Genomic DNA, 12,070 nt, shown 5'->3' with positions numbered 1-12,070 from the left:
AAATACAAGAGAACCCAGTGACAAAACAACACATTTCTATGGAAACCTTTTGTGTAAAAATTATGGCAAACCAGTCACCCACTCAGGGGTTTCTGATGTAATTGTACATTTCTCACCTTGATGATTTTTTTTATATCTGTGTTTCTGTTTCAATGTGTATTTACCAGAATGGCAGACAGTGAGTCTATAAAGAAAATGCTGCGGTCTGTTCTTCAGTCCAGCAAGGCAGGTGTGTCTATTAACAGCCTTCAGTCAGAGTACCGGTCACTGTGCGGAGAGTTCATCCCGTTAAAGAAGCTGGGCTACTCAAAACTGGAGGAGTACCTCAGAAGTATCCCCTCTGTGGTGCGGTTGGAGTACCGGATGGGTGAGGTGAGGGCTGACCTCATATTTTTGCATTCTTATACTACTGCCTTAGGTCAGCTAGCATCAGTACAAATTGGAGAAACTCAAAAGTGCTGTTTGTAGATCAGCTAATTTAGCAAAATCCTAAGCAGTGTTGTCACTTTTTCCAGGCAATGCATGTGTCTATAAGTGTAACGATGAATCTACTCTGCAGTTGAAATGCTTTGCTGCAGTGTGCCAAGAGACGGCCCACATTGCTGAACTGGTGGCCAGGCAGAAGAGCTCCAAGAAATCTGGTCACTCGCAAGTCATCAACTGCAAGATGAGATTCAAACCTTTCAACCCCTACATGCTCAATGGTAGGAGACACTTGTGACAAAACATGGCTTTGTTTCATAAAGCAAGGTTCTATCTCTGCAAATACCATTATATTAAGAGAGTAGCAACAATATTAAAGAGTCTCTGTCCCAGGTGAAATGTAGATTAGGGTCACGAGAAGGAATGAGAGGCAATAGCATGAACCTCCAAATTCCCTCTTGGTGATTCCTCATCATTCATCAACACATTACTCTGTTTTCCAGCTCCCATAATCTAACTTGATTTATTATCCCTCTTTTCACGCATTCAGTGAGGCCAAGGTCTTCTCTCCGTCAGCCCTCAGCTGCTGGTTCCTCTAACCGGCAGGCAAACCGTTCTCGGCCCCACGGTGGCTACAGAGGGTTCAGTGCGTCAGGGGACTACAGGTAGACAGTATCTGTGTTACAGTTTGTGGCCACACTCAAGACTTGGTTGGACAACATTCAAATCCAACAGTGACTGCTCTCTGTAATCAAAATGTCCTTTTATAAAGGGGTATTGAGAATTATGTTTGATTTATTCTTCCCTAATTGCTTTGTCTTAAACCAAAGTATTTGCTTGTGTTCTGCCCAAACACCAGGCAGTTGGACCAAAGGTTCAGCTCCATCACACCAGTCGAACACCGACAACCGGCTTCTCAACCAGTTGTGAAACAATGTCCCATGCCTGACAGGTGAACATACTTGATGCCAAAATGTATTGTAATTTCAGTCTCCCACCCACCACTTGCACAACAGTTCACAGATGAGTCTAAAATATCACTTTGATGGGAGGACAGTTTGGGATATGAGGCTGTTATATCAGGCAGTATTATAAATATTATATTGGAATTCACCTTGAGACAAACCTGTATTGGCTTATTCTTCAACTTTGGATCGCAGTAGGACATTTGTGTTGAATGACAGTGTTGCTATGAAAAGCACAATATGCTTAAAGCACTGCTATGTTGCCAACAGGAAGGAGAAGAGCTTGGCAAACTTCCAGAAGCCTAAAGGTATGACGGACCCTCTTGGTTTGTATCCTTATATATTTTAGAACATTTGTACTTTTGAGTAATTTTAATTAAAACAAGGGTTCCAACAATAACACAATTTCAACAATAAGACTTTATTTTTGGGAAATGTATTCTGAATGGCACATTTTAGAATAATCCCTTTTGACATTAATAAAACCAAAACAATTTAAATGCAACATACTTGACCACTGAATACTTCTGTATGACAGTACTGTATAGACTGCATCTCACTGCAGTGGGGCGTTTTGACACCAGAGTGGCCTGGGATCATAGTAAACAAAGGATCACATATGAATCAGGCTTTTTATAGCCAGTAACAACTGATTTAGAAAAGTCCTCATCTGTCTGGATAATGATATACTAGATAAGCTTAGTTGTCATCTTTGCCAGGCACTGTCTGAACAGATTGTTTTACACATGTCACTGGGAAAGTAATTGCAGAGCACTGTATAATATCAACATTTGACAACACTGCCAAAACATAAATAAGTTGAAGTATGAGAATCAGATTAACTTACAACCAGTGAAATCAATCTGCTGCAGACTCTTCACTGATATCAGAGCTTGTTAGCATTTATTTCTTCCTCTGCAGTATTTTTCACAGAGAAGCCTCCTGTACAAGCCTCCAGACCCAACCAATCGAAGGTACAGAAAAATCTATCTCTGTGCTTTATGTGTCTCGTTTCTACTGGAAATCACTGCATGGCGTTGGGCAGTACCTTAAGGAGCTGCCAGCCAGGAGTTATACTGAATTCAGTCATTACAAATTGGCTTCTTAAGTTAAAAAGAAGACCTAATATGTAAATTGTGTTTTTTTTTGTATATAGCCCCACCCCAATCAGTGATGTCACAGCATTTATTTTTTGTTTATTTTTGTTTGTTTTGTTTCTCTGTGTGTTTATATCATTTATTTATTTGTGATTTAAAAAAAACAAACATTAAAAACATCATGGGGACACGCACATAGTGATGAATCCTTGAATCTCCCCATGCAGTCTAGTCTGTATGATGTGGTGCTGGTGCAGAGCAGGATAACTCGACTTCTGGAGAAGTATTGCAGTGGACTTTGGATGTCGAAAATTTCAAATGTCTACAGTGAAATGTTCGGTCAGAAGCTCCACCCTCAGGTGCTCATAGACCTCGAAAAATGGACACACATTTGTATGGTGAGACGGTAATTTTTATATGTAAAAACACGCATCAGCATGCTTTTGAAGTTTATAACTACAGTAGCCATCCTTATTTTTTTCGGAGAGGAACTTTTTATTTAATTTACAATCAGTTCATTGGGTCTGTGTGTGACTGCGTATATTTAATAAATGGGTACTGTGATGCCTTCGAATCAAATCCAATACATGGTTACTGGGGAATTGCTGTTGTGAAATCAAAGCTTCCATCATATTTTTAAAAGTGTTTAATAGTTTCACTCTTAAAATAATGTTCCATTTTTTTCTGCATGGGATCATGCCATTTAGTTAACTTAAATGCTGACAATTTGATCATTCAGAATGAATTCAGAGATTCATCGTTTCCATTCAGTCCTTTTTTCAATACACAACCTTCAACTTACAGGAATTAAGAGGAGTCAAAATCTCTTTCCTTCTCCTTGTCTCTTGTTCATCTGGCCTTCTTAGGTGGAGCAACCCTCCTGCACCAACCGAGTTGACCGGCTGGTCTACCCTCCTCTGCCTCCCAAGCTTTCTGTTGTCCCTAGTAGTAGCGTCAATGACTCCCCTCCAACATCACCCACCAGTTCAAGTGCTAACACCACACAAATTTCTTCATGTCCCTCAACACCTGAAGAACTCTTCCCTCTCCTCTCTTCCCCTGTTCCTAAACCTAGGCTTTCTCCCAAAAGCCCCTTGGCTCAGCCAACTTTCATTTTTCCTCCACAACCTGTTGCTGCCTCTTCAGGCAAGCTGTTGTCCTCAGTCACGTTGCACAGCCCTGTCCACAACCCAGTTCTTGCTCCACAACTAGCCCCACTCGCCAGTTTTGCAGTCAAGGCTGTTGGCAGATGTAAAAATAATCACAACTTGACTACAACTACCCACTACCAAAGCACTCGGCCCCCAGCCCCTACATGGACTTCATCAGCCAATGTTTCTGCTGCAGCTTCCCCCATCCAACCTGGTCCTGACATTTTACCCCTTTTGGAGGTCACCTTTTCCCCGACCTCTGATTCTCCCCCGAAATCTTCTGCTGTCACTTTGTCAGCTGAGGTGCGTCAGAGAATAAAGGAGCTTCTGTCCAAGTACAGTCTCGGTTTGTGGGCCCATGCTTTACCTGAACTGTTTATGGACACATACAAGACGCCATTTCCTGAGCATGTTCTGGACAACTTGTCTCTTTTGCTGGATATGTGCACTGTGGAGTACCCCATGCCAGGTAACAAGAACAAGGTAAGTGAATAAGAAGAAACTGTGTGTACCAGAGTTAACACAATGTAGAAGTTAAAGGTCAGTACTGTGAATTCACCTTGGAAGATGAATTTTCTTACTCTCACAGTTAACACTCACTCTCTTGCGGTGACAAGTGAACATTGCTCTCAGGCAAGTGATAAGTTGGAATGATGATTGATGTGGAGAAAGCAGGGATTGCCTCTAACTGTTCTAATGGTGATTTCTTTTCTACTGTCACCTTTAACTCTCCAGGGACCTCAGGGACGTCCTTCCTGCTTACCCATTTGTTGTTAGATATTTGAATCTCTTAATGTGTCTGTCATTTATGTATTTCCCTGTGATCAGGCCATCCTGTATAACGCCAGCAAAACAGACATGGAAGCCACAGACAACCAAGAAAGCCAGCAGTTCAGAAGTCAACCCCTACCCTCTGGTCTAGAGGTCCTGGGACCTGTGATTCCTCCCTGTCTGGTTCTTCCCTCAGAGCAGTATCCTTCTGTGCTGATTACTGATGCTAAGAGCAGCAATGCTGTTACTGTAAGGTAGGACAATCATGCATTGGTTCACTTTAAATTGTCACTGAAATTAAAAAGTTTTTATGGTGCAAGTGTGGTTAACTTTCCAATAAAAAGAAAAAAAACCTTTTAAGAATGATATATAGATTCTGAGGATTTTTCTCATTGCAAAATATGTAAAAAGAGAAATGATTAAAACATGTATCTCTACATCTTTTTCGATCCACCGAGATCATCAAGCAACCAAGTATTTGTGTATACCATACATTTTCTAATATCATCAATAGTTCGGCTGAATGCAGTTCACCTGCAGATTGTCATTAATTGACATTAAAATTTCCTTCTGGCATTTTTCATCTCTTCTTAGTATTTCTACACAATTACCACAATCAGGCTTACTAGGATATGCAGAATAAGTTGAGCATCTCAAACAGCATAACTTTCTAATTTTGATGCAACATAAACTTCAACAGTCACATATTTTATTGAGGCGATATCCTGGTTACTGTTTTGAAGCTGCCATGCATAGGTTGAAAAAGCTGGAAAAATAGTTGGTCTGTCTGTTCAGGTATGTCGGTGAGAACTACTCCAATGCCCAGGAGGCCATGGAGGACGCAATGCGCTCTTTCTACATCAAAGACTCCCCCCACCAACATCTGTCTAAACCTGTTGTTGGTCAGCTGGTGGCAGTCAGAGGAGAGGATGGAGATGAGCTGGCCAGGGCTCAGGTCACAGAGGTTATGGCCCCTAACAAAGTTAAGGTAAATCATTACGCTAGTTGATTGTCGCTAGTCGTGAAGTTGTTGGTACTTTGAAAATACTTTTCTGTTAATCAATGCCAAAAAGCTTAATTACACTCACTGTGTTTTAAAATTCTAAAAGAAAAATGTGTGTGAATAGTTTTTAAAGGCACTTCATGGGTCTATTTGATGTAGGCTTTGGTAGATGCATCACCTGAGCTGGGCCTCTTATGACAATCTACAGTTTGTTGGAGGAAGACATCCTGTAGCTGCAGCATGGGTCAGTGTTTCTGCAGCATAAGAGCTTTTGTGTGTGTGTTTGCCTGCTAGGTATACTATGTTGACTATGGCTTTTCTGTGGAGACAAGTCTGAGTAATCTGCTGGAGCTGCACCAGGATTTCCTCTGTCTGCCCTTCCAGGCTACTGATGTTCGACTCGCAGGTACATACAAGATGAGGTTCAGTGTTTGCTCGTCTGATGTTGGTGAAAGATATTACAGCAGCACTCTTTCTGTAAATGAAGGACAAAACATTTACATTTACCAGTATAAGTAAGGGGTCATTAATAGTCCTGCATCTTTTTCCCCGCTTCTTCCCATTTTTCTCAATCTTCCTCTTGTCAGGTTTAGAGACTTTCAGCTCCCATCCGCTGGTCCTGTCCTCCCTGGACAAGTTGGCAGTCGCAAAGATACTGCTGATGGAGACATTAGAGCCATGTCAACAGACGGACATGCCTGTGGCAGTGCTGTATGACACTTCGCAGGATGATGACGTCAACATTAACTCCACCTGCCTCAAGACTCTGCAGGACAAGACTATGAACAACCCTTTGACTGTAGGTTTGGTGGAGTTAATCACGTGTAATGGCATGCATGAGACCAAAGAGAGAACCCCCCCCTTGTTAGGGCAGAATTTTTTTATGTGCCAATTAAATAGCAGCCAGGGGGAGTTTTTATATTTTTTCCAGGGCTGCCACTGCGTGGTGCTATTACCGTACCGTACTGTTCACATATTAGTCAGGACTGTCCTACAGTAGTATAGGAAGTCTGCAGGTTTTCATTCATTTGGAATTAAACCAGCAACTTGTCAGCCCTCAGTGACACATAATTGTGTGTTGTCAGTCCCCTTTGTATTGTCTAACATTACTTTTTTCTGTTGCCTGTAGGTAAATGTTACCTATCGGGATGTGTGTGTCACAAATGTGTGTGCAGATGGCATCATCCACTGCCAGCTGCCCTCCAGAGGGACAGCAAGACTCAGCAGTTTACTGGAAAAAACAGAGGCCTTCTTCATCTCCCAGGTAAGACAAGAATTCAGATTACACAAATACCTCAACTTGCCCTTGCACTTATCAGTGTTCAAGAAAATTTCAAGTTTTACAGTAGTAGTGTAGTATATAGAATAGCTGCAGTCTAGTTTTCAGGTGTCTCTTTCATGTCATGATAACAAACAAGTTTGAATTTACTGAATTTAACAATTTAATCATAACTACAGTAAGTTCACTGAATTATACAGCACTTTTCAAAGCAGTTCAGCATGCTTTATAAAAACAGACTCGTAAGCTGGGATCTACAGCTTGTTTGTGTTAAGAGCCGAGCAGACTGAGGCAGACAAACAAGGTTTTACAGTGGTGGAGATGTGATGTGATAAAAGCATGGATGACTTAATCCAAATATTTAGACCAAGAGTAAACACACAGTGAATCAAAAACACAATACTGTAGTTGCAGTTTGGATACATAAAAGTTCAAGCCAACTCTGTGATTATCAATGCAATACTGGATTTATTACTGCAGTACTTAAATTACTTCACTGGCTCCTGGTGTTATACAGCATCTGTGTCAAAATTCTACCTGAAAACACTCAACGGTTTGGTTCTGAAAAACATTTCTGACATTTCACGTCAGGTGGTGGTCTTCTAACCATGTCTCAAATAAGATCAGATCTGTTGAGGGTGAACTGAGCTGTTTTTTAAGGATGGCCTCTTGCTTAGACTCCATGCTCCTGAATCCTCACCAATCAATGCTGTGACCGGTTTTGGTGTCCAGAGACAGCTTTTGTTTGTGATCAGTGTCTGTTGCCCAGGGTTTTACACATGTAGTGTTTCCCACAGCTGCTGTTTTTGTTGTGATATCCACCTCCAATTTTCTTGTCTTTATAACTGCCGTCATAATTGTTCCTACCAGATGACATCTGAATCCCTGGTATCCAGACCCTTCAGTGGCAAGTTTTGCCTAGCCCGCTACAAAGGAAAGTGGTCCAGAGTGGAGGTAAAGATCAGAATCATAAGAGTATTTTCTTGAGAAGCTTATTTATTTTGGACATTGAATGTATTGGGATATGTTCCTGTTGTTTTCAGATCACCAACATGTACAGCAACAGAGTGATGGAGATCCTCTACATTGACGTGGGTATCCCAGCGACTGTAGAGGTGACTGATCTCCGAGAGATCCCGCCTCTTTTGCTCAAAGACTTCACCATCATCCCGCCACAGGTCAGTTTTTTGTGTGTTTGACTGAGTATGGGGGTCTCCAACCAGTCCAACCAATCCAATGGATGGACTAGCATCCATTACCCTGTTCACTGATTTGAACCTTCTGTCTGTACTATTTAAAGGCTCAATCAGCAAAGTATATCCACAAGCTTTGTTTCTAAAGATGCTAATGGTGAACAGTTTTTGATCTGCCCAGGCTATCAAATGCCGTCTGGCTGACCTCAAATTTCCAGAGGGAGACTGGAGTCCAGAGGCTGTTCTGTGGGTGAAGGAGGCCGTCCTTGGCTCTCAAGACTGTAAAATGAAGGTAACGTACTTTTACATCTATAACATAAAGCTAAGCACACAGCTAAGTTAAACTTCTGTTATAATCCAAATATACACACTGTGCAAATGAAACTTACAAATAAGGACTGCCTGATAGACAGGAATGTTTATAGGCTGTAGCTTTAATGGCTCAGGTTATGAGTTAGCGTCTTCACAGGAGTGTGAAACAGTCCTGCTGACCTCAAGGTCTCACTGACTTTGTATATGTGTGTCTTTGTCAGATCTTGAAATTAGACAAGCACAAAGGGGACTGGCTGGTCTATATGTACCTCTTCATTGGTGCTGACAGTCAGGAACTGGACAAGAGCATCAACTATCAGCTGGCTCACTCAGAGTTGTGGCAGAAACTCACAACACAGAACAACAACTCAATCAAAAGCAGTAACAGCGGCGAGCATACAGGTAATACTAGACAAAGACTTTGAGTTTTGTTTGTTCTCCAAACTGTTCTGTCGTGTGAAATCATAGTATTGAGACAGTGAGACATTTTTTTGTTGTTATTTGATTTGTGTTTAAGTACACTGACTTTGAAATTAACTGAAACCTCTAAACTCAAGGGTGTTTTGTATGTACCTGTGTTTTCCAATTGCCTAGGTCTCAGTGCTCTAGTGGAGAAGTTGACTCTGAGCAGCTTAGTCCACAACCCCGTTGTTAAGGCCTCAACCCAGCCTTGTCACAGAGCAGAGGACCCGTCTCTCCCGGACACAACCACCAAAACTGGGAAGCAGCCCCTTCAAATGCCTCCCTCACTGGCGCTCCCCCAGGTGTGTGGAGAGGGACAAACCTTTTCTAGGGGTTCTGTCATTACTTGAATTCAGGCTACTAAATGCCTGTTATTTTATGATTCATCATGTCTTTGTTTGAAGACCTCTCTCCAAGAAAAAGATAACTTAGTCTTTGTTTTGGATGCCTTCACTGTAAGCAGACTCTTACTGGCAATTCATTCTTTGTGCCAGTAGGCTGTAAGGTATTAAAGTTGAATGTAATTCCGTGCGTTCATGTAGCTTGTATATATGAGCAATGTAAATTATATTTTACAGTTTATTGGTCAACAAAGCCATGTGTTGATGTCCACCTCTATTTGCTGCTCCCTTTCTTTCAGCCTGGTCAGAATATTGATGTGTTTGTGCCGGTGGCCTGCCACCCAGGTTACTTTGTGCTGCAGCCATGGCAGGACCTGCATAAGCTGGTGGTGTTGATGGGGGAGATGGTCCTCTATTATAACCGGACGTGGAAGACCAACACGACCACAGACATCCAGAAAGGAGATGTCTGTGCTGCCAAAATAGACAAGAAGTACGTGATTTTAATATATTTGCACCTCATGCAAGACTGATGCGTTGTTAATACACACATGGCTACTGTGTGAGAGTGTGCTCAATCCCTGAAGCAAAAATCAGCTACGTCAGACATTTCATCATGTGACATACTGGCTGGTCAGCCATGTAACATCTTTCTTTAAACTCATTATGGTGACCATAAGAAGTCAGTAATGATACGTGAGGGAGCTCAAAGTTACACTGCAAGTGCTTCTTAAACAGTAGATAATCTCATTTGATGTTAGAGCATTTTGTATATTGTAAATCTTCTTGAAACAGTATTAACAGTTATGCGTTATGATATTGCAGTCATATTAATAGCACTGCTGTGTTGTGTAAGGATTTACTTTGACAACATTGTCTGTGAATTAATGCATTATCTTGATTTGTGCTCTGGCATTACTGGTTGTGTAAATCGTGGGGGTTATGGGAAATCAGATATCTGTTTTGTGCTGTTGTGAGGAAATGATGAGCAAAATGTAAAACCAACAGGTTGCTATTGTCTGAAGGTTGATGGCTCAACTAATGCCTGTCTCTACCTAGTTGGCACCGTGTTCAGGTGAAAGGGATTCTGGCCAATGGGTTGGTGTCTGTCTATGAGCTAGACCATGGCAAACATGAGCTGGTCCGTAGTTATTCCATCAAGCCCCTGATAGAGGAATTCAGACAGCTGCCCTTCCAGGCTATCACTGCACAACTGGCAGGTGAGTTTGATCGAAATTATCTTCATATGGCTGCACTAGTTTTATAGCCATTTAAGTAATGTTACTTATATGTGAGGGATAACGCCACCAAATGCTATTTTAAGGTTATATATTTTATACCCTACTCCTCACTACATTATTAGTTATGAATTTCTCAATATTAAAAGAAACTGTCCTCATTTAATGCAAACAATCACTGGATGCTTCTGATTTGGTTCTATACTAATTTCAAGCTTGTTTTATTTATACATTGCTATAAAGTGGAATAGCTTAGTTGAATGATAGCCTGACATTCAGTATCAGTCCACACACCAGTTGTTTCTCCTCCTCTTCGTCCTCCAGGTGTGACACACCACCAGTGGTCAGAGGAGGCCTCCATGTTGTTCAGAAACCACGTGGAGAAGCGAGCGCTGGTAGCTCACGTGGAGAGTGTGCGGGAGGTGTCAGACGTCAAAGGTGAGCTGTGGGACCACCGGTTGACAGTTTACCTGGTGGACACCACATTGGAGGACAGGGACCTTTGGATTCACAGCATCATGGCCGACATCGGCGGTGACCTGTCTTCAGCTGCCTAGGATGTCTCCTCAAGCACGGTGGGAAATTAATCAGTAAGCAAAGCAAACTCTGACTGTAAATGTGTAAATGTATTTTCAAACCAGCTAGTGTTTTGATGGTTCTTTTAATTTCTAAAAACTGTGAAAGTGCTCAGTGAACTTTAGAAGCCAAGCATTTTCACCATTTTCACTATTCTGGATTTTTCTCCCAATCAAAGACTCTAAAGAAGCCCTCTGAACTCTGGGGTCATAGCCAAGGGTCTGAAATTAAGACTGAGGGTATTGTTTTGTTGAGCCATTCATTTTCCTGAATTTAAGGACTGAAAAACTGTTGCATTTTTCTCAGAGGAGGGCGGTATTGAATGCAGTTAAATTCAACATTTGAGGAAAAAGATGGTAAAGACTGCACATCATTAGATGTTACTGTTTGCCAGTCTCATAAATAATCATTTTGAAACAAACTCAACTCACTTTGATTCATCAATACTTTTTGTTCCTTCAAGTTAAGTCACCTGTGTGTTGCACGTTTTTTATAATTTTGTAATTTGACTCTATCCATCTAATTTGTTTTTGTTTGCTGTGTCTTATGCATGCAATGGTGTGTCTCATTTTGCACTTATTTTTGTGTATATTATATACATGTTTTTACATTAATCCAACTTTAATGACTTCATTACATCTGTGTAGTTGTTATAACTTCACTGATTGAAACACCTTGGTTTATATTATCTTGTGTTACTTGACTAAAAGAATAAGTTGTAATATTTCTAGTGTTGTTTCAACATAAGAAACTGTTCACACATTAAAACTTGAAGCCAAATGAGGATGTACTTTGAATGAAAGCTTTTTTAAAAAAAAAATTGTTTGCAGAGATAATCTGCCAGTGAATTAGTTATAATTAGATGTATCTGTTACTACCCCAGGTTGATCTAGCATGAAGGGGAGTAATATAAGACTAGATGGCGTCGTCTTCAATCTTTTTTCAGTCTTTGAAGCATAATTTTCAGACTTTATGGAAAACCCAGGCCAAAATAACAACCCAAAACCACAAAAATGAAACTACCTACAAAGGAAGAGGTTACAAGGTGAAACTTCCTACCAACACACAAAAACAGTAGAAAAGAGGGTTGAAAAGAAATGACAGCTCTCTACATAGCTTTCTGGCAAGGTTATAAAATAAGGGTTCAATCGTTAACGGCAATTTAAAGTAGAAGAAATAACTGAAATTTAATAAACCAGACACAAGGCTATCAGAGAGAGAGAGAGATTTTTATTTTATTTTGATGCCACCTGGCAGGA

General features: G+C 41.0%; 1 protein-coding gene across 1 annotated transcript; it reads left to right on the top strand.

Moving 5' to 3' along the window:
• The first annotated feature begins 168 nt into the window (after window positions 1-168).
• On the top strand, window positions 169-10,792 carry LOC111229469 (tudor domain-containing protein 7A-like). The gene is made up of 22 exons (XM_022755802.1): window positions 169-372; window positions 560-704; window positions 974-1,088; window positions 1,283-1,375; window positions 1,659-1,714; window positions 2,310-2,362; window positions 2,713-2,883; window positions 3,352-3,730; window positions 3,833-4,119; window positions 4,465-4,661; window positions 5,203-5,395; window positions 5,705-5,816; window positions 5,998-6,209; window positions 6,540-6,674; window positions 7,560-7,643; window positions 7,733-7,867; window positions 8,064-8,174; window positions 8,416-8,596; window positions 8,789-8,958; window positions 9,297-9,490; window positions 10,057-10,217; window positions 10,560-10,792. Exons 1-22 carry the CDS (start codon window positions 169-171, stop codon window positions 10,790-10,792), a joined length of 3,621 nt encoding a protein of 1,206 aa, XP_022611523.1.
• Window positions 10,793-12,070: the final 1,278 nt, after the last annotated feature.

The sequence above is a fragment of the Seriola dumerili genome, unplaced genomic scaffold (genome assembly GCF_002260705.1).
Source record: "Seriola dumerili isolate Sdu_G_001 unplaced genomic scaffold, Sdu_1.0 BDQW01000230.1, whole genome shotgun sequence".
Classification (NCBI taxonomy): domain Eukaryota; kingdom Metazoa; phylum Chordata; class Actinopteri; order Carangiformes; family Carangidae; genus Seriola; species Seriola dumerili.
This window is presented reverse-complemented; position numbering and strand designations above follow the sequence as displayed.

What these genes read in the sequence shown, in the direction of transcription:
- LOC111229469 (XM_022755802.1), top strand. Translation starts at nt 169, where the DNA reads ATGGCAGACAGTGAGTCTATAAAGAAAATGCTGCGGTCTGTTCTTCAG. An exon ending in TACTGATGTTCGACTCGCAG is followed by an intron (nt 5,817 to 5,997) that starts GTACATACAAGA and finishes TCCTCTTGTCAG; the next exon opens with GTTTAGAGACTTTCAGCTCC. An exon ending in CTATGAACAACCCTTTGACT is followed by an intron (nt 6,210 to 6,539) that starts GTAGGTTTGGTG and finishes TGTTGCCTGTAG; the next exon opens with GTAAATGTTACCTATCGGGA.